General features: G+C 47.2%; 2 protein-coding genes across 8 annotated transcripts in view; one reads left to right on the top strand and one right to left on the bottom strand.

Annotated features, from left to right (window-relative positions):
* E4F1 (E4F transcription factor 1) overlaps positions 1 to 24,654 on the bottom strand; it is a 70,717-nt gene that overhangs the window by 7,837 nt on the left and 38,226 nt on the right. For 4 of the 5 annotated variants that reach the window (XM_030213623.1, XM_030213621.1, XM_030213622.1 and 1 more), the window contains 3 exons: positions 21,700 to 21,860; positions 21,310 to 21,372; positions 17,591 to 18,871 (listed from right to left, as the gene is read on the bottom strand). In XM_030213623.1, the coding sequence (XP_030069483.1) occupies positions 18,521 to 18,871; positions 21,310 to 21,372; positions 21,700 to 21,860 (575 nt within the window). In that variant the 3' untranslated portion in view covers positions 17,591 to 18,520. Of the gene's footprint in view, positions 1 to 13,730; positions 13,736 to 17,590; positions 18,872 to 21,309; positions 21,373 to 21,699; positions 21,861 to 24,654 lie in introns of those variants that run through there. The other variant, XR_003943255.1, reaches the window with a different exon arrangement.
* Positions 7,305 to 15,986, top strand: ZDHHC4 (zinc finger DHHC-type containing 4). 3 transcript variants are annotated; one of them, XM_030213626.1, is made up of 6 exons: positions 7,305 to 7,523; positions 9,712 to 9,785; positions 9,866 to 10,044; positions 14,854 to 14,979; positions 15,128 to 15,372; positions 15,633 to 15,986. In XM_030213626.1, the coding sequence occupies exons 1-6, from the start codon at positions 7,422 to 7,424 to the stop codon at positions 15,903 to 15,905; spliced, it is 999 nt and encodes a 332-aa protein (XP_030069486.1). In that variant the 5' UTR covers positions 7,305 to 7,421; the 3' UTR covers positions 15,906 to 15,986. The 3 variants fall into 3 exon arrangements, with proteins under 3 accessions (XP_030069486.1, XP_030069487.1, XP_030069485.1); XM_030213627.1 differs by having other exon boundaries at positions 15,697 to 15,877; XM_030213625.1 differs by having other exon boundaries at positions 7,307 to 7,523; positions 15,630 to 15,986.

Here is a 24,654-nt window from a genome sequence, read left to right on the forward strand (position 1 = left end):
GGACTGGGGTGCAGCACATAAAGTGTGGAACCTACCGGGGAGTCCCACAGGCCCAACATGATATGGTCCAGCAACTCCAACAGGAACACCACACAGTACAGCCGTGAAGCAGCACCAATAAGGGCCCTCAACGTCCTCCGCTGCACAGCATCCACTAGCAAACCTGGTGAAAATAGAAGTAACAGTTGAATGCAAAGCACATCCAGAGAACGAGCAGCCCTTGAACAAGTGGCTAAGAACTATTAGCTTACCTTGAACTTGTGTGGCAAGATTCTAAGCAAGCACCCACCTGCAACGGAAATGTCACTGATGCGGAAATGGAGTTCAAGGGATGTGGAACACTGCAAACAGAGGGGGCGAGGCCAACCCCCCAGCAGATGACACGAAAAATACAAACCGTACAAACAGGTGTTGAAACGCATACACCCCCCCCCCCCCAATGTAAAGAACAATCGGTAAAGTGCAAGCAAACAGCCCGTTTAAAAGGCCAGCACTAAAAGGAATGTAGGTGAGGATGCCCATACGGCTCCACCCATAATCAGAATCGTGCCCACAACACAGTGCAGCTGGGGACGCTCATAGTACTCCGCCCATAATCGTAATCACGGACGCTCAAATCGCTGGATGAGCTGGGTACGTGTAGGGATTTTGTCCATAATCAAACAATCAACGCCTATCTCAAGGCCGCCCATTCCCCCTTCAACATGGGCGTGTCTGGCGAGTATTTAGGCGTTTTTCTCCGGATTTTCGAATCGCTTTGTTACAATGGCACCGAGGCTGCCTCCGACCTGCAAGGGTAATTTTAGCGATGCCGAAATCGAGCTCCTGGTGCAGGAGATAGACAGAAGACACACATTTCTGTTTGCTCCCACAGGCCAGAGACTCGCTGCTACTACCAAGCAGCGGGAATGGCAGGCGGTCTGGGACCACCTGAATGCAGTCTTCCACAGTGGCAGAGATGTGGAAGACTGCAAACGTAAGTGGCGCAGGCTGAGACGGAAGGCTGGTGGGAACCCCCCAGCACATGACACCGCAAACCTGACACCCCTGGAGCAGATTGTTCACCGCCTGTTACCCCAGGAGGGCATTCATGGCGTCCCTGGGACCCTTGACACATCAGCACAGTCTGAGGGCACAGGTAGGTTGACCCTTATGAAGCTGGGGTATCTGTTGTGCTGCTGCACTACACTCTGTTTTACACAATTGGGGGACAGGAGGAGGGAGGTGGGGGGAGTAGTGTCAGCAATGTGTGTATCTGACTGTCTTCAAACCTAGCCTAAAAGGCCACCTTTATGATGCTGCTTTGAACTCCTAACCACTACTCACTTGCTCAAGACCCTTACTCACTATCCCCACCTTAGTAATTCCCTTCGCTCTTAGTTGCCCTGTCTGTCTGTGTGACTTAATTAGAATGTAAGCTCTATTGTGCAGGGACTGTCTCTTCATGTTCACATGTACAGTGCTGCATATGCCTCAAGGATTAGTAGTAATGTGTAGGTTGGCACTGTGTCACAGCTTTGGGGCCCTTCCCCACTCCCTCCTCTTTTACCATTTCCAAACTCTGCATATATCCTTCCCACACCTCTGTGCTGTAGCCAGCAACGTGGTTCATACACCAGTTGTAGCCAGTCTAGGAAGTCAGTAGTAAAAGAAGACATGCACATATGTCCTTCAGTTACAAAAAAACCCAACAAAAACAAAAAGGATGTGGAAGGACATCCTCAGAGTTGGTGATTGCTGTCCTTCTCTTGGGTCTTCCTCCAGCACCTCTGCCTTTCACATCAGTCTCTCCTGTCCTGGTCTCCAGCTCTGTCCCATGTACAATCACATCTGTGGCTTGCCTGCCAATCCTATTCCTCACCATCACCTTGCTGGGTCTTCAAGAGTGGGGCCATGTATACGAATGCTGAAAAACAACAGTGGGATATTTTCACCAACACACTTCCTCCCCCTTTTGCTATGCAGGTGATGACAGCCACTCAGATGAGGCTGGGCCTAGTGGGCTACAGGCCCAGCAAAGAACTGCTGCAGCAGCAGAAGACGAAGAGGCGCTACCTCCACTTCCATCACCTCCATCACTTCCATCACCTGCAGCAGCAGCAGCAGCAGCAGAGCGAATACCTGCAGCTACACCACCTGCAGCCTTTGCTGATAATGAAGAGGATGGAGAAAGGGGGTCACCTCCTCGCCAGAGGCTATCGAGCCACAGGAGGCAACTGATGCGTGTGACAACTCAGTTGCTGCGCCACAATGTGGAGCTGCATGAACACCGGCGGGAGAAGCTCCAGGTGCAGCAGGAGAAGCTCCAGGTGCAGCGGGAGGCGCTCCAGGTGCAGCGGGAGGCGGTAGAGGGCCTGCGCCGTGACCTGACACCACCTACTCCAGCCGTGCTGCAGCACCAGGAACTGGCCTCAACGTCCTCTAGTGGCCAGCAACCAGCGGCTAAACGGAGGACCTTGAGGTCATCCGCCTCCCCAGCCACTGCTGCACCACCCACCAGACCAGCTCCCATTCTGGATCCTGTGGCCAGGTTGGAGGGCAGCACTACAAGGTGGCCTGCCTTTGAAAGGGCAGCTGAGGAAGCAGGCTGCCGTCTGCATACTCAGGACAGTGAGAGCAGCTCCTCATCAGAGCACTCTGAAAAGACTTCCCCTGCAGCACCAGCTGCAACCGAACACGGTGGGAGGGGTAGGAGGGGACGGGGCAAGGGGAAGGGAAGAGCCCAGGGGAGGGGTCGTGGAAAGTGATGGGACATGGGGGGGAGAGGGGGGTGATGGTGGTGGAGGGGTGATGGTGTAGACATATGTGATTGCTATGAATAAATTTCAACTTACTCTCACACAAAACTTGTCTCTATGAGTCGTTGCCTTGCTCTGACCCCCAGCTGGTGTGCGGTCTGCTCTGCTCTGTGGGCGGGAGGTGGAGGGGGCTCCTCATCCTCTTCCTCTGGGGCCTGCTGCTCTGGTGGCTGTGGCTCCTCTGGGAGGGGCTGTCGTCTGCGCAGGGCCAAATTATGGAGCATGCAGCAGGCCACGAAGATCTTGGCCACCTTTTGGGGGCTGAAGAGGAGCTCCCCTCCAGACCGGTCCAGGCACCGGAACCTGTTCTTCAGTAGGCCAAAGGCCCGCTCTATGATGACACGGGTGGTCCGATGCCTGCTGTTGTAGGTCTCCTCCGACCCTGGTTGTGGATGCACCAGGGGGGTCATGAGCCAGCTCCGCTGCGGGTAGCCTCTGTCACCTTTGAGGAGAAGCACAATGAGAAAGATGAGTGTGTATTGTTTGGAGGTGTGTGTGTGGGTTGTGGAGGAGGTCTAGGTTGGGCAGATCCATGCTGCACTTACCTAGGAGCCATCCGCCAGTGATCTCCCCTCGGTCAAACCTGCGGAAGATGCCTGAGTGCTGTAGGATGTAGGCATCATGGGTGGAACCGGGGTACCTGGCACACACGTCTAATATCTCCCCATGGGCATCACACACAACTTGCATGTTCATTGAATGAAATGCCTTCCTGTTTCTGTAGGTGGCTTCGTGTGCCCGGGGGGGTCTGAGTGCGACGTGTGTGCAATCAATCACACTTATGACCGAGGGGAATCTAGCTACAGCATAGAAGGCAGCCATGTTGTTGTGCAGGGCCTGGGGGGGGGGGTGGGGAAGGTGATGTAGTCAGAGGTGTGGGTAAGGAAGGCATCAAGGAAGTGGGTAAGGCAGTTGGAAATGGAAGCCTGGGTGAGCCCCGTGTTGACAGCAAGCACAGACTGGAAACTCCCAGTGGCCAGAACAGAGAGAGCGACAGTGAGTTTTAGGTGCACGGGGATGGGGTTGTTCCTATGGGTCCGGGCCTGCAGGAGTGGTTGGAGCTGGTCACACAGGTGCTGAATGGCTGCCTTATCAAACCTGTACCTAGTGATACACTGGAGGTCAGTGAGGTCAAGGAAAGTGGTGCGGGGCCTGAACACCATGGGGCGTGAGTATCCCCTACGGGGGGGCATCTCTTCCTCCACCATGTGCATCGCCAGTGCATTTAGTGCGTCCATTGCCTATAAGCTCACTCCCACCACCACAACCACACTGCACTTGCAAGCACTCTCCGACCACACCCTCTAGCCACTCACTGCCAAACACACGCTGCAGCAGTACACAGGACAAACAGAGACTCCAAACAGGTAAGGGAATGACGTATGCACGTGGGAACAGTGAATGGAGAGGGATAGGATGAAAGGGTAAAACACAAAACAGGCAGATGAGGGTAAAGAGGTTCGGACTAGGGCACACACGCAAAGGTAACAGGTACTCCGCTTTCTCTCCAAACAACGATTCAGCTTTCTCTCTCAACAAATATGTCACCACTCTCCAACTACACAAAATCGCTACTTGGTCTATAGACAATTTCCCCCTTCCGCTGGTCGCTTTTATATGAGGTCTACCGAGGAACGCCCATGTTCTGGCACATACTAAACCATTTCGCAAGCCGTAATATGGTACGGACGCCCAACGCGTAACACCGCCCATAACACGCCCACGACACGCCCCCTATGTCGCCGGCCGTAGATGGGCGTTTTTGCATTAGGCGTGTCCTTACGGCCCCCTTTCGATTATTGGCTTTGGGCGTCTTTCGTCCATGGGAACGTCCATGTGCCGTTTGTGTCGCTTTTTGTGCGCTTCTAGCGTTCGAAAATAAGCCCCATTGTAACATAGTAGATGACGGCAGAAAAAGACCTGCATGGTCCATCTAGTCTGCCCAAGATAAACTCATATCTTGAATTTGTACCTGTCTTTTTCAGGGCACAGACCGTATAAGTCTGCCCAGCAGTATTTCCCGCCTCCCAACCACCAGTCCCGTCTCCCATCACCGGCTCTGGTACAGACCGTATAAGTCTGCCCTCCCCTATCCTAGCCTCCCAACCACCAACCCCTCTTCCCCCCACCTGCTCCGCCACCCAATTTCAGCTAAGCTTCTGAGGCTCCATTCCTTCTCAACAGGATTCCTCTATGCATAAGTGTACACTTATTACAAGTAATTTGTAATTTGTTTTGACCTATTTTTGGAATATTATATATACATAGGCTGTATTTTGTGCTCATTTATATAGAAGTGACTATGATTTATAACAAATTACTACTCTACCTATGAAAAGTTATTCCGCTATTACACTTCCTAAGTGTACATCAGTAAGCTGTTCAAGCTGGCATTTTTGAAAATAGAAGTGAAATTAAATAAAAATTCTACCAGCACTAAAGAACTGCAACGCAGATGCAGCAGCTCATGGGTTTATTTACTTTGTTTTGAGTGCAGCAGAACGACGGCTGCACGGGGAAGAGGAAGCATAGCCTAAGATATGAGGCTTGTGAGAAGGAAGAGGCTGTCCTACCCTGGTTAGGCCCCTAGAGGGCGCTGTTCCCCTAAAATGTCCAGGGAGAAGGGCTGGGTGAGTCGCTGAAGGGAGCCAGTAAGGGGAGGTATAGCTGGAGGTCGCTAGGACCGGGGAGAGTCCTGGAGGTGGAAACAGGTGCAGCAGGTTATGGGCTGGGTCCTGTTTGGCCATTAAACCACTTAATACCCCACCCAGTGTTGCCAGGTGGGCGGTTTTACCGCCCAATTGGGCGGTTTTCCGCGACCCGCCGCGGGAAATTTTTGCCCGCGGCGGGTTGCGGTTTTTTGGGCGGCTTTTTCGGCCGCGGGGGGCGGGGTTAGTGACATTTTTGGGCGGGGTTAGTGACGTTTTGGGCGGGGCCGATGACGGGGGAGGCGGGGCTGATGACGGGGAGGCGGGGCCGATGATGGGGAGGCGGGGCCGATGACGGCGGGGCGGGGTTTGAGTTTGGGCGGGTTTTGGGCTGTTTTTAGGCTGGATTGTGTGGGAAAAAATTTTCCACCTGGCAACAGTGACCCCACCTGAGTGTGAGGGAGGGGAGAGCTAGCAGCTGCAGAGGAGAGCTGGTAGCTGAAGCAGGAGGACCCCCATGAGAAGTACTGGCTGTGCCCTTTGGACTGGTGGTAGAACTGTGTGTTCAAACAGCAGGCTGAAAGTTCTGGGGTAAGAAGTCCCTAAAGCATTAAGAGTTTGACTATGTGTCTAGAACTGTGTGTTCAAAGAGGGACTGTGTGTCCAAGATGAAAAGACTGTATGTCTAGAACTGTGTGTTACCAAGAAGGACTGACTTAATATGGCTGGGGTAAGAAGGCCCTCAGTGATGGGCAACCTTTTGAGCTTGGTGTGTCAAAATTCACCAAAAAACCGAGCATAACTCAGGCGGTGTGTCACTTCAAGAAAAATCACTGCTACTAGGACCGCCCCCGGGCCCCCCTACCCAAGATCGCCAGGCCCCCCTCCACCCGCTACCGGGCCCGGAACTAACCTTAAAGCCTCCTTTCACATTGCAGCAAGCAGCAGCAGGGCAGACCTCTCCTCCTTCCTTCTGTGCTCCGCCCTCGCGGACGTTACGTCAGGCGAGGGCGGGACACGGAAGGAAGGAGTGGCCTGCCCTGCTGCTGCTTGCTGCGACGTGAAAGGAGGCTTTAAGGTTAGTTTCCAGGAGGGTGGACCACACTGCTGCGGCGCCGCGTGTCATCGAAAATGGCTACGTGTGTCAGTGCTGACACGCGTGTCATAGGTTCGCCATCAGGGCCCTAGAGTATTAAGGATAAGAACTGTGTGTGCAAAGAGGGCCTGTGTGTCTAGAACTGTGTGTTCAAAGAGGGACTGTGTGTCTAGAACTGTGTGTTCAAAGAGGTACTGGGTGTCCAAAGTACTGAGAGAAGCAGGCTGCAGAGCCTGGGGTTGAGAGTCCCCAAAGTATTGGTGGTGTACTGAGCCCAGAGGCCTGTGTGAGAAGGCTCAGGGGGAAGAAATCTGTTGGGTATTGAACTGTGCAAGAAAAAATGTTTAAGCTGGAAGATTGCACTGAGTAGGAAGAAATGGTTAAGCTGGAAGAACTGTTTAAGCTTGTGAAAGTGTTTTAAGGTAAAAGAAGTGTGCCCCAGAGGCTGGAATAAAGATTTGTATGAGAAAAATCCTGTTGAGGAGACCTGACTATGTTTGCCGTTTGAGAAGCAGGTCACCCTGAGCAGAAAGGGGTAGTAGACTAATTTGCAAAAAATCTGCATACTGAGAACCAGCTCACCCTGAGTGAAAGAGGGACTTGGGATCCTGAGGTGGGAGCTTCATCTGCACAATAGCCTCATCATTTTCACAGGCTTCAACATTTTGATGTCATGCCGGCAAACATCCTTGAGTGGGAGAGACTGTGGAGATTGGATGTAACCTCGCCCCCTGCCTCAGAGGTTTAAAGAGACAGCAAGTAGGACGTCTGGCTGTCTGACCCCCCCCTCCCCCCTTCCCTTCAGGTTTAAAGACTCCCCATGTGACGTGACGTGCAGCTCAGCTGGCGGGGGAGGTGGCTCCCAGGAGGGCACCATCCATGGACTTTCTGGTGCTCTTCCTGCTTTACACGCTGGTGCTGCTGCTCGTTGTTGTTTTCATTTGTCTGTGCTCAGACCACATTGTCGATGCTGTAGCTCAGGTAAAGGTGAAGAGCAAGAAGGGGCCTGGTTGTTGTTTTCATTTGTCTGTGCTCAGACCACATCATCCATGCTGTGGCTCAGGTAAAGGTGAAGAGCAAGAAGGGGCCTGGTTGTTGTTTTCATTTGTCTGTGCTCAGACCACATTGTCGATGCTGTAGCTCAGGTAAAGGTGAAGAGCAAGAAGGGGCCTGGTTGTTGTTTTCATTTGTCTGTGCTCAGACCACATCATCCATGCTGTGGCTCAGGTAAAGGTGAAGAGCAAGAAGGGGCCTGGTTGTTGTTTTCATTTGTCTGTGCTCAGACCACATCGTCCATGCTGTGGCTCAGGTAAAGGTGAAGAGCAAGAAGGGGCCTGATTGAAACCAGTGATCTGACGGAGAGACAGGACCCGAACAAGTGCCCCAGGCTCTTGCATTTTAGTCCTTTGACTTCTCATTGAGAGGTGTGGTAGCCGTGTTAATCCACTTTAAAAGGTAATCAATAGAAATAAAACATGAAAAAGAAATTAAGATGCTACCTTTTTTATTAGACATAACTGTATTATGTCCAATAAAAAAGGTATCATCTTATTTTCTTTTCCATGTTTTATTTCTATTGATTACTCTTCTCATTTAAATCGCAGTGCTTGGGTGGTAGGAGAGTGGTCTAAAATCTCCATCTTGGCACTGGGTAACTTTGAAGGGCTGAAGGCCCAGCCCAGTGCAAACGAAGACGAGCATATTTCAGACAGCAACAGTTTGGCACTTTATGCTTTTTGACCTGTGAATAAAAGCTGGAAAAGGATTACGAAAGCAGGGAGGGAGAGGTTTATTTTAGCAACTGTAATTGGATTTAGCGCTATATTAAAGCGTGTCAGTGCATGTTGTCACAAGAAGAGCCACGCATTGGTCGATCCTGCCCTGCCTTATTTAAGATTGTTTGGAGCAATGCAGTAGCTGCAGGGGGGCTCAGTGGCTTTCCAGATGGCGTGGGGTAGGTATAGCACTTCTGAGCTTTCTGTATCTGTTTTCCTGTGCATGTTTCTAGGTTATAGACCTCTACAGTAGATTTGGGACTAACATAAAAACGGACATCTTCAATTACAGGGAAGGGAAATGGGACTTGATATTGTCCTTATACCTCATACGATCACTATACAACTTTGTATTTGTTATCCACCGACTGGGCAAACGCCTTTGACGGTACTATGTAAGCCACATTGAGCCTGCAAATAGGTGGGAAAATGTGGGGTACAAATGCAACAAATAAATAAATATACCGCATTTCTGAGGTTTTTGCAACTACATTCAAAGCGGTTTACATATATTCAGGTACTTATTTTGTACCAGGGGCAATGAAGGGTTAAGTGACTTGCCCAGTCACATAGAGCTGCAGTAGGAATCAAACTCAGTTCCTCCACAATATGAAAAACTAATATCAATCATATAAATACATTAAAAAAAGTAGTACAATACAAACAGGTTAGGTCACTAAAAAGTAACTGTGCTGATGCGTTATGAATTCAGGCGTTTGATTAGGCACCCAGGTACACTGGACTAATCCTGCTTTGTCCCACAAAGGGCCTGCACAGAACAGGTCCAGTAGCAGTATAAGCAATACACCCAGAGCCCCAATGCCAGTAACAGTGTAAGCAACACAGCCTCAGCCCAGCACAAGTACAACATGAGCAAAAGTGTAAGCAACACACAGGCTCAGCAAAGAACAGGTACAGCACCAGAACAGTGTAAACAACACCCACACAAGCCTAGCACAGGCAGCGGCAGCAGAACAAGGTTGGTGGTGAACCAGACAAAGGATTTAAAGCAGACATACACATCCTTCATTCCTCCCCCCCATGTTGGCCCTTTGTAAAGCCTAAAAACATGACATTTTATGAACACTGAGTAGTTTAAAAACATTAACTTTTTATATCAATTGGTTATTTGTTAAATGCTTGTGTAGTCCACTTTAAACCTCTGCAGTGTTAACTGATCAAATCAAGTCAACCCTTTTGGGATACATTTGAAAATAGGTCTGCTGAAAGGCTTAGGCTGGGTGTGTGTATCTCTGAGCCTTCTAAGTCAGGAGTTTGTTTCCTGAACTACAATACACTTCTTTTAACTTCCATACCAGAAGAAGGGGATTTGCATGAGCTTCAGCCCTTGTCTTCATATTGGCTGCTGGAATAATTGTTGCTTATTCTTGCAGATATTTCACAATGTAGTTCCTTCATGGCTACAACATATAACACAGAATGCAGTTCACAGCCATTGCCAGTCCCGGTAGGTACAGCTTATAGAGAAAGGAGGTTCTGGGCACAACCACTTACATACACACTAAATTTTACCTCTTGTCTCCCCAGGAACATAACATTTGTGATCCTGCACTTGGTGTTGGAAGTGGCCGTGTTTGCAGAATATAGCTGGGAAATCCTTGGAGCCTGTTTGGAACTGGAGTTCCACTGGTTTTACCTTCTCCTTCCTTATGGCCTGCTCACAGTGAACACTGGCTTCTTCTTTTTCTCTTGTGTTACTGACCCCGGTAAGATCTCGTCTATGATTGATTTGTTTAAAATGAATCATGTTAATGGTCTTTGATTGAGTTCTACCAGAACTTATGGGCCCCTGCCAGCAGCTGGGGAGGTAGCTGAGCATCAACTTTACAGACCTTAAATGGGGCTGGTCCTGCCTTCTCAGCAGCTGGTCTGTGAGGGAGTCTATAGAATACTCCCTTGATGTCAGGGCCACCTTACCACCCTAGTTCTGGCCCAAGGCTGAAGTGATACAGGAGGGCCTACAGCTAGGTTCGAGGAGGCCCAGTAGGAAGGCACAAAGAACCTACCTGCACCTTGTACCTGTGAAAGAGGACCACAGCGGTCAGGTAGCCAACTTTAACTTGGACCTTGTAGTTTTGCATATTGGATCCAGCCTGAGGTAGGCTGGCTAGTGAAGTGCTAAGAATTGTACCGATAACTCTGGGAAACCAGATCCAAGCCCAACTGCGTCTGTGGGAGATGCCATTCACCCCGACTAGCACAACACAGTCCCAATATGGTGAGTCAGGATCCTTCCCCTGCACCAAGCAGAACTTGCAGCCCTTAGTCAGACTGCTTGGCCCAAGCTCACAGTCGGCACAAGGTTTACCCCAGTTGAGAAACAATCCTAAGTATTGCCATACTGGGAAGGTCCATCAAGCCCAGCATCCTGTTTCCAACAGTGGCCAATCCAGGTCACAAACACCTGGCAAGATCCCCAAAAAAGTACAAAACATTTTATGCTGCTTATCCCAGAAATAAGCAGTGGATTTTCCCCACGTCCATTTTAATAATGAACTTTTCCTTTAGGAAGCCGTCCAAACCTTTTCTTAAACCCCACTAAGCTAGCTACCTTTACCACATTGTCTGGCAACAAATTCCAGAGTTTAACTACTCGTTGAGTGAAGAAAGATTGTCTCCGATTCATTTTAAATTTACTACTTTGTAGCTTCATTGGATGCCCCCTAGTCCTAGAATTTTTGGAAAGAATAAACAGACGCTTCACGTCTACCCTTTCCACTCCACTCATTATTTTATAGACCTCTATCATATCTCCCCTCAGCTGTCTTTTTCTCCAAGCTGAAGAGCCCTAGCCACTTTAGCCTTTCCTCATAAGGAAGTCATCCTATCACCTTTATCATTTTCATCACCCTTCTCTGCACCTTTTCTAATTCCACTATATATCTTTTTTGAGTGCAGCGACCAGAATTGAACACAATATTCTAGGTGCAGGTGCACAATGGAGCAATACAAAGTCATTATAACATCCTCATTTTTGTTTTACATTCCTATCCTAATACCACCTAACATTCTATTTGCTTTCTTAGCCACCGCAGCACACTGAGCAGAAGGTTTCAACGTATCAACAATAACACCTCGATCCCTTTCTTGGTCAGTGACTCCTAACATGGAACCTTGCATTACATAGCTATAATTTGGGTTCCTCTTACCCACATGCATCACCTTGCACTTGCTCACATTAAACATCTGCCATTTAGACGCCCAGTTTCCCAGTCTCATAAGGCCCTCTTGAAATTTTTCACAATCCTCTTGCGATTTAACAACTTTGAATAACTTTGTGTCATCAGCAGAGTTAATTACCTCACTAGTTACTCCCATTTCTAGATCATTTATAAATGTTAAAAAGCAGAGGTCCCAGAACAGACCGCTAGGGAACCCCACTAACTACCCTTCTCCATTGAGAATACTGACCATTTAACCCTACTGTCTGTTTTTTATCTTTTAACCAGTTTTTAATCCACAATAGGACTCTACCTCCTATCCCATGACACTCATTTCCTCTGGAATCTTTCATGAGGTACTTTGTCAAACACCTTTTGAAAATCCAGATACACAATCAACCAGCTGAGCTTTATCCACATTTGTTCACCCCTTCAAAAAAAATGTAATAGATTGGTGAGGCATGATTTCCCTTCACTAAATCCATGCTTTAGAATATGCTCTGTAATTTTGTTCTTTATAATAGTCTCTACCATTTTGCCCAGCCCCGTCAGGCTCACCAGTCTATAATTTCCCACATCTCCTCTGGAACCTTTTTTAAATATCGGCGTTACATTGGCCACCCTCCAATCTTCTGGTACCATGCTCAATTTTAAAGATAAATTACATATTACTAACAATAGTTCATTACTCGGGAGGACTTAGTGGATATGGTGGGAACAGAGCATGTGAGTTGATATGACTATTTCCAGCTACACAGTTATATAATGCGCTTGCATAGAGGCAGGTATGATAGAGGAATATATGCCTTAATGTCGAACTTATTCTTGCCTCAGGGCAGAGAACAGACTTCGGTGTCTGTACTATATAAACAGCTGGGTATGATATCTGCGCAGCGAGAATATGGAGAGGTGGCTCGGAGGTGGTCTGCGGATATGAGGGTGGAGGTCAGTAGTGGTGACATTGCTCAGTTTCTGAAGGAGATTATATGTAAGGTGACCAGTGCTCGACATCGGGAGATACAATTTAGAATAATCTTGAGAGGCTATTTCTCCCCCATACAGGCATATTATACGGGCAATATACAAGAACCAAAGTGTATAAAGTGTAATTTCCAGAGAGCTTCCTTATATCATATGCTATGGGAATGTCCTGAAATTAGGAAGTTTTGGAGTAAAATTATGGGTTTTTGTGAGACACTGATACATAAAAAGATAAATTTGCACTCTCGGAACATAGTGTTAGGACTAAGGGGGAGCGGGAGGGATTTGAGACATAAGGAGAGATTGTTCATCTATAAGGCTATTCTGATTGGGAAACAAAGTATATTACAATACTGGACCCAGAAGGTGGGACCCTCATATTGGCTATGGAGAAACATGTTGCATTCCTTGGCAATGATGGAGGCATATAGTGTGCACAGCAGTCCAAGAAGTAGACAACACTTTTGGGAGATTTGGGAACCATACGTGCAGGCGCTCTCAAGTAGAGCTCGTAGCTTATTGGTTAATTCACTCACTCGATAGATTGGTGCTGGTTGAGGGGTGGTAGGCTCAATGAATTCACCTGTATGGGAGGGCAGGGAGGGATAGAAGGGGGGAAGTGGGGGTTTCAAAGTACTATAATGAAAGAAGCTGAATAAATGAGGGAGGAAGGAATTGGGGGGAGAGGTTGAGAAGGGGGAAGGGGGGGAATAAAGGTCATTATGATATGTATGCAATGGTTGCCAGCATTTTCAATGTTTAGGAGTATCTGCAATGAGAATGTAACTATGTTCTATCATGTTTGTGTGATATTTAATAAAAAATGATTAAACATAAAGATAAATTACATATTACTAACAATAGTTCTGCAAATTCATTTTTCAATTCTATCAGTACTCTGGGATGGATACCATCCGGTCCAGGAGATTTGCTGCTCTTCAGTTTGTAGAATTGCCCCATTACATCCTCCACTGTCATGCTCTCCCATTAAACCTCTTTCCTTCTTTTTTTTAAAGTTGTTGTGCAGGAAAAGGAGAGAGGTATAGGAAACTGGGGAGAAGTGATGGGAGGGAAGAAGTAAATTCATGGAGCACCAGAGACAGGGATCTGCAGACACCCTCCCCCCCCCCCCCCCCCAAGATATGACCTTGCAGACTCCAGCCACTCACAAAGCTGTAGAGCTTTGACTCCACTCTACAGCGCTAGTAATAATAACCCAGCGAAACGAAAGATAAGCACAAAAACAAAACCTGTGCTCTTTGGTTCGTTTTTTTTTTTTTTTTTTTTAAACAGACACACAATACAGACACCCCAAAACGTAAACAGAGCTGCCTGCTCGTTAAAACAATGGGGAAACAGAGCTTATATAGTTTAAACTGGCTGCCTCTCCCAAAGGTAAGACCTCTTTGCTAACCAAAAGAGGAACCCTTCCCTTAGAGATTACTAGAATAGAAGGGAGATGGGGAGGAAGAGGGGGAGTGACCCGGGGCACCCGAGTATACACCCCTGAGGCTTAGCTAATAAGCTGACCAAACCTAACCAGCCTCAAAGAATTCCTGTGGCACAGAGAAAGATATAATAATAAAAAACTAGAAATTTAGAAAGAGAGACTAATGGGCTCACTTCCTACCTGCTGGGAGACTGAGAAAATACTGAGGCTAGGGTCACATGACCAGGGCTCTTATTGGCTACCTAGAGTCAAAGTTTTTTTCTCAGTCTCCACCTGCTGGTAGACGTGCACAACCCATCAGTCCAATCCTGGGCCGGTCCGGAGGGATGCTAAGGAATAAGGGTTTTGTATTGTAATTCCTAGTATATTTCAATTGTTTTTCCAACAATTACAACTGCTGAATTAAATTAATCCACAGCAGCAGGGCCGCCGAGAAACTTGGCCGGGCCCGGGACAAGGCCGCCTCGCCCCCGAGGTCGCCGCTCCCCTTCCCCCTCTGAGGTCGCCGCTGCTGCTGCTCCCCGAGGGCGGGATACAGGGAGGGAAGGAGACCCGAAGGGAGGAGTTCCGCCTCACAGGGAGGTGAGAGGGAGAGTCGCATCGTGCAGTGATTTAAATACAGGGGGCTGGCCCGGTGGCAGACGGTCAGAGGGCGGGTGGGACTGGCACCAGGCCCAGGCCCTGGGGATTTTGTCCCCCCGCCCCCCGCTCGGCAGCCCTGCACAACAGGGTACCAAAATGCAGGGTTTTCAAGGATTTTTATAAAAAGGGTAGCGTGTCACAAGAAAACTGAGCCCGATAGGCAAAAACTGATTTCATTTTCGAATTCAGCACCCATGACTTAAAAACACCATTCACATTCTTTGTAACAAAAATGCCATTTACCAGTGTAATTAAAACAGTCTGTATTGTTTTATTGATAGGCACAATAACAAAGTCAAACCTTCAGCAGTGTCTTCAGGTATACAGCTATGATGAGGTGGTATTTCGGAGAAACCAGTTTTGCCCTACCTGCAGCCTGGAGAAACCTGCTCGCTCAAAGCACTGCAGTAAGGAGCCAGTAGCTGGGTGCTGGGGGTGATAAGCGTAAGATAAGCTCTGCTGTAGTCTCTGGCATCAAGGTAAAGACGAGAACAAATGTCAGGCTTCTTTAGGTATCCGCCCTTTGAAAATACAAGTCTCTCTTGTCTCCCCTAGGAGTATGTAACAGGTGTGTGCAGCGGTTTGATCATCACTGCGTATGGGTGAATAACTGCATTGGTGCACTCAATACACGCTACTTCCTGCCTTACCTTGGCACGCTGATGCTCATGGCTGCGTACCTTGCACTTCTTACAGCTGCCTTTCTCCTTCAAGTTGTCGTTTTATCTGGCTTAATGCTGGGAAGTTACCAGGATGCAGACAGACAGGAATGGGCCACAGCAATCAATTTTATTGTGCAGGTACATGTGACAATTTGGCTTCTTTTAGGAATAGTAGATGTGGACATGAAGTACTCACATTAAACCATGCACGCTGAAAGCCAGAGGCAGTAACTGGGGGTCAGTACTTTCATATTTGGGATTTAGTTCATGTGGTCACTGCCACTTTGATTCAGCAGTACAGCGCTGATGGCTCTGGCCTGTCTTAAGAGTCCTTTATTTCTGTCTGCTCTGGATTCTGATTTAAATAATTGTTTTGTTTTTTTTTCTGTTTTTAGCAGCTGTTCCTGACCTTCCCTCGCATTGTCTTGCTGCTGGGGTTCTTGCTTCTTCTCTCACTCTTAGTTGGCGGCTACACCTGTTTCATGTTGTATCTGCTGCTCACAAACCAAACGACCAACGAATGGTTTAAACAAAGATATGTGGTAAGAGCAGCCGGTACTGTGGGCACCCAACGACATTCAACTTTTAAAAATGAGTACTCGAAGGGCTTACTGGGCAACTTCATGGAAGTCTTCAAACCAAATGTATATTTTAAGGAAAAGGAAATGTAAGATAAAGATCGTTTCAGATGTTTCTCTATGTTTTATAGGACTGAGACTATTTTGTAATTTGAAATAAAAACTTTTCATGAACAGTAGCTAGTTCAAATCATTTCAGTCCTGCGATTCCTCTCCCCTAACCCAAGCATCACCATCCTGCCCTACAGCACAAAAATACACACAACACTTCCTCCTCAACACATCCCTCACCTGCTTCTCTGCCAGCAGTAAATTTACTGGCACAGGGTCATGGTGGTGTAGTAGGGGTAATAGTTTTTTTTATAGTTTTGATATGTAGTGTGCTATTTTGGGGTATGTTGTGGTTTTTTTTGGTAAGTTGCTTAGTAAAGCAAAAAAACTGAGATTAAAAAAAAAAACTGTATTGAACGAGGAATACAAGTCCGTACGATTATAAGAGTTAACACATAATGCAGCTGTCCTCAGTGGAATTAATACAGCAACCAGCAGAAAAGGGCTATGCTACTTGTTCAGGTAGCCAGACCCCAGAAGGTACTTCAAATGAACATTGCAATGTATAAATACCAGGAACAGGCTGAAATGTATCAGAGCAGCGTTTGTGAGGGCTCCAGCACTCTCAGCCCTTACACCCAACCCATCAACCTTTCTCTTTCACCCTCCAGTCAGACTGCCTCACAGACCTCCAGAGTTCTTCTAATGGCTGTCTCTGCGATGGGGCGACAGCCAGACACCATGTAGGATCTAAACACACACACTATTTGATTACCTGCCTCTCCAAAGGTCTCGCATTCAAAACAGCTTTGCTCTGGCTCTCAGCAACAAACAAGACAGCCAAATTTTTAAATATTTATCTATATAGTACTTATAAAATATGACCTAATTCTGAAATGACATTTTTAAAGCAATTAACATTTTTGAGCTGATGACAAAGATACATACACTGCTATATAATAGCATTAAAATAAATGTACAATGAAATTCATTTTCAACAAGTGCTTAATGAATTAGCAAACTGTTATTCTGACCTTGACATTTTTCTGTGGAGCTCTGCTTCCTAAATGAAAACAAGTGTTTTGGATCAAGCACAATACTGACCTAAGACTAAGCGCAGGAGACAGCTGAGCGGTGCAGCTTTAAACAGCAGAGCAGCCCTGACAGAACACTGGGACCCTGTGATGCTGAGAACGCAGTGGATGTGAGAAGCACTGAAAACTGTCATCAGGACAGTGTGACAGCACTACCCACTTAACTGTACAGGTCTGTCATATTCCTGCTTCTGAGAGCTGTTCCGCTCAAGGACAGAACGCCATCTCCACAGACAGACTGGCTCTAGCCCGGGGACCGTGGAGGGAAAGAGCTTGCATTTTTGGTGCCATCTTTGCTACAAATGATCCTGGATCCTTCTCTCCCCTAGGGGCGTAGCCAGACAACAGATTTTGGGTGGGCCTAGGCAAGAAGTGGGTGGGCACCAAGTGCCCCCCCCCCCCCCACCCTCACCACAAACAAAAATATCTCAGCTGAAGACTGAGCATGCCCAAGTGCCAGTATCAAGGAGAGTAGTGTTTTCATTACCATTAGGGGGAGGTCTTCAGCTGGTGGAGCTGGGGATCCCCATCAACTACCACTAAACGTGTGCTACTGTTGGGTGGGCCTGAACCCTAAGTGGGTGGGCCCTGGCCCACCCAGGCCCACCTGTGGCTACGCCACTGCTCTCCCCACCTTCATAGCATAAATGGAAAGGAAAAGATTAGCACTGCGCGCGCGCACACACACACACTGCTAAAAGTGAGGCTTGGAAGGCCAATGTGAGCTCCTTCTGAGCAGCAGTGTTGGAAAGCTGGAACCTCCAATACCAATAAAGCTACAGACCATTAGGCAGAACCTGCAGGCACAGCACAGCACTGATCCCGCCCCCCAGTATTCAACAGCCATCCTTTCAGACAGAAACTCTTGAGAATTAACACTGCTCAGTTATGTCTTTCTCCCCTCTAAGAGAAATGCTGGTTACATAGCTGTTTGCAGAGTCATTAGGTATCTTATAAAAATGAGAGATGTCGGTCATGGCTCTGGAGTCCGGAGCTGGTTTTGCTTTTTACTTTGGCAGCTTGAGGGCTGGTGTACTCCACAAGTCTGCTGCACAGATAAAGAAGCTGGTTGGGTATCCTATGCCATGCAGGGGATCTCTGACAGTACCTCAACACCAGCTGAGAGGCAAAGTTTGAAATCTGTTTAGGAAGCTACCAAAAAGCAATGTAACTAGATTATATATATTTAAATTTGAAAAACTCTCTTCTTCATACAGAAGACCAGGTGTAGAAAATATATTCCAGATTAGAAAAGGCTCTATCCTTGACAGCATTATACAGAGCAACAACCAGAGCAGGCTACTCGATTCTTGGCTCACTTCTTCCTGTATCTTTTTGTCTTCTAATAATGGCCACTTCTTCAAATACTAAGCTGCAGCTTGTATCACAGGAGAGCTACAAGACACAGCTTGCATCGTGCTATAAGAAGAGAGAGCTTTGTTTATCCAGCTGCAGATCGATGTGCAGGAAAGCTCCTGGGGTTAGTATGACCCATTTTGTCTGTGAAACAAGGCAGAACCCACAAAAAGGGATAGAACAGTATTTCTGTCAGCTGCAGTAACCTCACACAATGACTGTCTGTACTTCAAGTTCACCTTCCTGGGAGGCAATGACAAACTCTCTAGCGTGGTCAATCATCTCAAGATCCTCAGAGGCAACCATGGTAAGCGTGGCTTCCTGCTCTCCACCTAATGTGTCCTCTGTCGTTAGCACAGCTCCTTCACCAATTGCAGATGCCAAGGTCAGCGCAACCTGCTCCGTTAAAGACTCTGGTGTAGCAATGGTAATTGTGTCAGTGGCATCTGTGGTCACGTGGGCATTTTCAGCCACTGTAACATTCTGGACCAGGATCTGGTGACCACAGTTTGCCCGGTTCACTATCTGCTGTACGACCTTCATGATGTGACTGTCTACCTGTGTCACAGAGATGGAAAAAACTGGTTACATCTCTATACAAGAACATTAACACAATATCCACGTAGAATATTTTAGGCTGCAGGCATTTCACTTTGTCCCTGCTCAGCTTACAGAGAGATCCTCTTCCCTCCCCAACAGCTGAGCCTCTTCAACCACATATAAGTAAACCGCTTTGACTGTAACCATAGAAAGGCGGTATATCAAATCCCATCCTCTTTCCCACACCTGGTAACCCGAGACAAATCACAAAGGTAGAGAGAGACACACACACACACATTACAATGCAGTAATTGCTTACTACATGTAACCACAGGCTACAAAATCTTACCTTAGGACAGTGCACTTTTTCTAGTGAAAAAGGTGCCTGGTACTCAAATGCTAGGCCACCCTTTAGGGGTGGGGGTAATCATTGAGGGACCCTCCCCACAATAGCCAGGCCCCCGGCAACAAGTCACAGAACCTATGACAAGGCAGAATTGGTGTGTAGAGCCTGAGCTCTTTCATTAAAACTTGGGTTCCATGGGTCAATTTTAGCAGGCAGTGGAAAAGGTGCCGGTACTCAGTACCCCCCAAGTACCCCCTCAAAAAAAGCCCTGCCTTAGGGCAAATTAGATCCACTCTACAGGCTATTCTGAACCAATAATTATTATAACAAATACCACTCACTTCTGTTATTTCACAAATATCTCGCTGTCAATGCATGGAATACCATGATCAGAGTTAAATTCCAGCAAGAGGGCCCTTTAACGTTATCAGTTTTATACATGAAGTAAACCTAGAAAGCAGCAGATACATGGTAATAGTTTCCAAAATCATTCCCTCCTGCACTTTTGTTTCATTTAGGGTAAATTTCTCCCTCTCCCCCTCCCCCCCCCCCCCCCCCTCGGTTATATGAAAATTTGTAACCTAGTTCCCTTACATATCTCTCTGTTTCTGTCCTCTGCAAAGGCATATTTTGAGATTTAGATGTTGATATGTTTTTGAGAAACAGTTGAGAGCTTTGATATTTGCATATTCTGGGATTTAGATGCTGGATATTTTTATGAAGTTCATACAATAGTGTTTTTGGTTTTTTTTTAAACTATGTGATGATTATATATGAATATGTATTTTTTGTAACCTGCCTAGTTAATATGTGGGCTATAAATATTTAAATATATCGGATTTTATAAACCATTTAGATTTTTCCTGATTTGCTGCGGTATCTCTACTATAATAAAAGGCACCGTCAACGTTCTGAAGCTGACTACGTGGCTTCAAGCGAACGGTTCGTAAGGATCGTTAGGTTTGTTGCTCTGGCACCATCTCTGTCGGCCCCGCCATCGCGCCTCTGATAGGTCTGCCGCCCTCGACGTCATCGCATTTTGACATCATGACGTTTCGACGTCAAAGGCGGCGGACCTATCAGAGGCGCGAGGGCGGGGCCGATAGAGATGGTGACAGAGATGGTGACGAAACTGACGAACCCTTCACTTGAAGCTACGCAGTCAGCTTCAGAACATGGCAGGTGGGTGGCTGGAGGGGAGAGGAGGGAAAGAAAGGGGGCAACTACCCTGGAACTGGGAGGGAGGAAGAGAGGGGGGGGCAACGATCCTGGAACTGGATGGGAGGGTGGGCGGCCGGACCCTGGAACGGGGCCAGGCGCACCCAGAAAATGGGATGGATGGGGGGGGGGGGGGGGGGGTTACCCTGAAACTGGCAGGGAGGGTGGGAAAAGACCCTGGAACTGGGTGGGTGGGAGGGAGCCACAGAGGACCCTGGAACTTGGAGGGGGTCCGGAACCTGAAACTGGGAGGGGGCGCAGGCGGACCCAGACACTGGGTGGGAGGGGGCCCCTGGCACACACTCTCATTCTCACACGTTCAATCTGTGTCACACACACTCACACGTTCACTGTGTCACACACACTCACACGTTCACTCTTTCTGTCACACACACCCTTTCTGTATCACACACTCACACATTCACTTTCTCTGTATCACACACTCACTCTCACACACACTCTAAGGAACACCTTGCTAGCGCCCATTTCATTTGTGTCAGAAACGGGCCTTTTTACCTAGTATTAAATAAAGTTCAACCTTGACGTGGCAGTTGCCTGCACCTATTTAGGCAGTAAAGAACTGAAATGTGTGAGCAGCAAGGAACCTTCTGCAGCCATTGTGTGGAGCATCACTGAGCTCTTTGAGAAAGAGCATGATAGAAGTCTTTCCTTTACTAGATGCAAAGGAAGGTACCCTGAGGCTCTGCATGGAGGGGGTGGGGGAGGTAGGCTAACCGGGCAAAGCACTGCTGCTAGAGCCTGCCCAGCATCAGGTCCAAGGCCATAGAGGGTTAAGTGAATTGCCCAAGGCACCAACTGGGATAGAGGTCCAGTATTACTAGTTAAGCATGTCCGGCCCTAAACCCACTGCCAGTTCAGACCAGCATCTTACCTCATCTCTTGCCCCTTCAAGAAGTTCGGCTGCTTCATTTGTCTCCGAATCCTCAGCAGCAGCCTTTATCAAAAGCAGAAACACATCAGCCCCTTCAGACATGCAGCACAAACCAATTATTTACTATCAAACACTCAAGCTTAGTGAAAGAACAGAAAGACAGCAGTGTACTTTTCATATCTAGCATTCGAGTCTCCTGATTTTTAGGATCTTTGGATCTGTGCGATTCTCAATTACAGGTTACACTGACACCAACATGAATGGGGTGGGGAGAAATACACCGTTTTACTCAGGGGCAGCAAGGATGAAACAGCAAGTTCCTTTTTATTCTTAAGCTTGGATGTTTTTCCCGGTTGTGTCACCTTACCTAGGGGCCTAGGCAGTAATTACCTCGATAATATACTCCTGAGTGTCTGCAACCACAGATGAGAACTCGACCAGCACCGTGTGTGGATCCTCTGAGAGCAGCGTTGCTTCCACACTCTCAGTCTGCTCCTCCTCTTCCACCAAAGACCCTTCTTCAGCCTCTTTAAGGGCTAAGAGGCAGCCACCTGAGGACCATTTGAACGAACCAACAGTGTTGAGGTTTATTTATGTAGATATGCTGACTTCTCGCAAATTTAACTACTTAGCATATTTACTGCTATTTTTTTCAACTGAAATGTAAAAAGGGTTTTAAAAAATTTTTTCTGTACAAAATGTTTCTTTGTTCCTCTACATTTCACTTTATAAAAATGTTATTTTTTTCTCATCACCTTTTTTCCCCGTCTCTCACATTGCTTTCTCCATCCACTCTGCTCCTATCGACTACCCTTCCTCTCTTCCTATTCCAGTTATCTCCTTCTCTATTCCTGCCTGCCTTTCACTGTGTCTGCACTGTTTGGCTCTGCATTTAACATGTAATTTAATTACTGTCCACATTAGTGGGAGAAATTACATCTTTACCTGACAATTTTCTTTCCTTTAGTCCTACCAGACCATCCAGAACCTATGGGTTATGTCCGTCGACCAGCGCATAACGACAAAAACAAAAAGTAGTTCTGTGCAATTCACCCCTTAAGGACCCTGTGCAGTGTTAGAATACTCAGTATTTTGAAAGACCAAGCAATGGTGCTCGTGTTCACATTTCTGGCCAAATATTGTATTCACTCATTACATTTATGAAAAAGGTTCCGTTCTACTCTACTGACACACAGTTAAGTTAGAGGCATTGTAAAATACTACTACTACTTAACATTTCTAGAGCGCTACTAGGGTTACGCAGCGCTGTACAATTTAACAAAGAGAGACAGTCCCTGCTCAAAGAGCTTACAATCTAATAGACAAGTGAACGGTCGGTCCGATAGGGGCAGTCAAATTGGGGCAGTCTGGATTCACTGAACGGTAAGGGTTAGGTGCCGAACGCAGCATTGAAGAGGTGGGCTTTAAGCAAAGACTTGAAGACGGGCAGGGAGGGGGCTTGGCGTAAGGGTTCAGGAAGGTTGTTCCAAGCATAGGGTGAGGCGAGGCAGAATGAGCGGAGCCTGGAGTTGGCGGTGGTGGAGAAGGGTACTGAGAGGAGGGATTTATCCTGTGAACGGAGGTTACGGGCGGGAACGTAAGGGGAAATGAGGGTAGAGAGGTAGTGAGGGGCAGCAGACTGAGTGCATTTGTAGGTAAGAAGGAGAAGCTTGAATTGAATGCGGTATCCGATCGGAAGCCAGTGAAGTGACCTGAGGAGAGGGGTGATATGAGTATATCGGTTCTGGCGGAATATGAGACGTGCAGCAGAGTTCTGAACAGACTGAAGGGGGGATAGATGGCTAAGTGGGAGGCCGGTGAGGAGTAAGTTGCAGTAGTCCAGGCGAGAGGTAATGAGAGCGTGGACGAGAGTTCGGGTGGTGTGTTCAGAGAGGAAAGGGCGAATTTTGCTGATGTTAAAGAGGAAGAAGCGACAGGTCTTGGCTATCTGCTGGATATGCGCAGAGAAGGAGAGTATTTTGAACTGAGAAATGAGAGAAAAGGAGAACAGAATGGAAGCATGTTCATTAATATTAAAGTAGGGAGTGTTTCTGAACTGGTCTGGTAGGACCAAAGGAAAGACAATATCAGGTAAGAATTTCTCCTTCCTTAGAATCCATAGCAAACCAGTCCACAATATGTAAAATGTAGCAAAGCCATTCCCAATTAGGGTCGGACTCCAAATCCCTGTTTGAATTAAACCCAATCCAAGGGTAGGAAGGCTGGAAACATCACAGGAAACCAAACTAACCTGCGAATGAAAGTAAATCTAGAGCTCAGACTGATCATAAAAAAAAACCCCAGATAGTGTGAATGCAACCCATTTCCAAAATGATTGGTAAAAGAGAAGCAAATATTAGATGGACAGAATCTTACCAATTACACACATGTTGAAAAAAGAACCTCAACTCACTGAGAAGGAGTACATGAGGTACTTAACCTCAACTCACTGAGAAGGAGTACGAGGTACTTAACCTCAACTCACTGAGGAGTACATGAGGTACTTAACCTCACTAGAGTAAGGAAACTAGAACAGAAAAATTCAGCCGATTCCCCAGGAAGATGAAGTTCATAAAGGAGAGAAAAAGGTGCAAAGGTCTGTCTTCCATCCGAGAAGGAGAAATTAGATCTTACCTGCTAACTTTCTTTCCTTTGGTTCCTTCAGACCAGTATGTTATGCATTCCTACCAGCACATGGGGATTTAGAAACACTAGCCTCAAAGTGAGCCTATAAGATCCCTGTGCAACTCCCAGGCTGCCAGTACTTTGATAATAAAGCTAGATAAGTAAGAAGCTGCCTATCCTTTGGTAGTATGCCTTAAATGCCACCGGTATTTCATATCCACTGAGAAGATATGCCGAGGAAACAGCCTTTTTCGGACACTATACTTTTCAAGGCCACTTCCACCTTCTGATGACTGATTTATGAGGCTCATTGGTCTTCCTGAGGTACTCCTGCAGGATCCTGCAAATATCTAGACAGTACAGTATAGCACCTCTCAAAACTGGTAATACCACAGCTTGATTAATGTGGGAGGTTTGAAAAGGGCTCAAACACATTTTGAATATACTACTGACGCAGGCCATCCAGGATTTTTAATTTTAATTATTCTCAGGCTGCAGAAATTTTTCATGCATCACAAGCCTAATCTGGCCTTAAAGGAATCTAGGAAGCTTCATCTGTGTAGAAAGGCAGAGACTGCTTCTGCAGGCTGTTCCCACTATTGTCTCCTAGCTGGCAGTGAGTGGAGAGGAGAAAAGAGCTCTGAATGCAGGTGATGCCACTAAAGAAATATTAACTCAGTGGAGAACTGGAGATGCACAGGCTCTGCCATGCATGAGAGT

Source organism: Microcaecilia unicolor, chromosome 8, assembly GCF_901765095.1.
Source record: "Microcaecilia unicolor chromosome 8, aMicUni1.1, whole genome shotgun sequence".
Classification (NCBI taxonomy): Eukaryota; Metazoa; Chordata; class Amphibia; order Gymnophiona; family Siphonopidae; genus Microcaecilia; species Microcaecilia unicolor.

Bases quoted from the DNA above. Each gene is read 5' to 3' on its own strand.
- ZDHHC4 (XM_030213625.1), top strand. From the start codon at position 7,422: ATGGACTTTCTGGTGCTCTTCCTGCTTTACACGCTGGTGCTGCTGCTC. The intron at 9,786-9,865 runs GTAGGTACAGCT...TTGTCTCCCCAG, and splicing joins CACAGCCATTGCCAGTCCCG to GAACATAACATTTGTGATCC. The intron at 15,373-15,629 runs GTACATGTGACA...TTCTGTTTTTAG, and splicing joins CAATCAATTTTATTGTGCAG to CAGCTGTTCCTGACCTTCCC.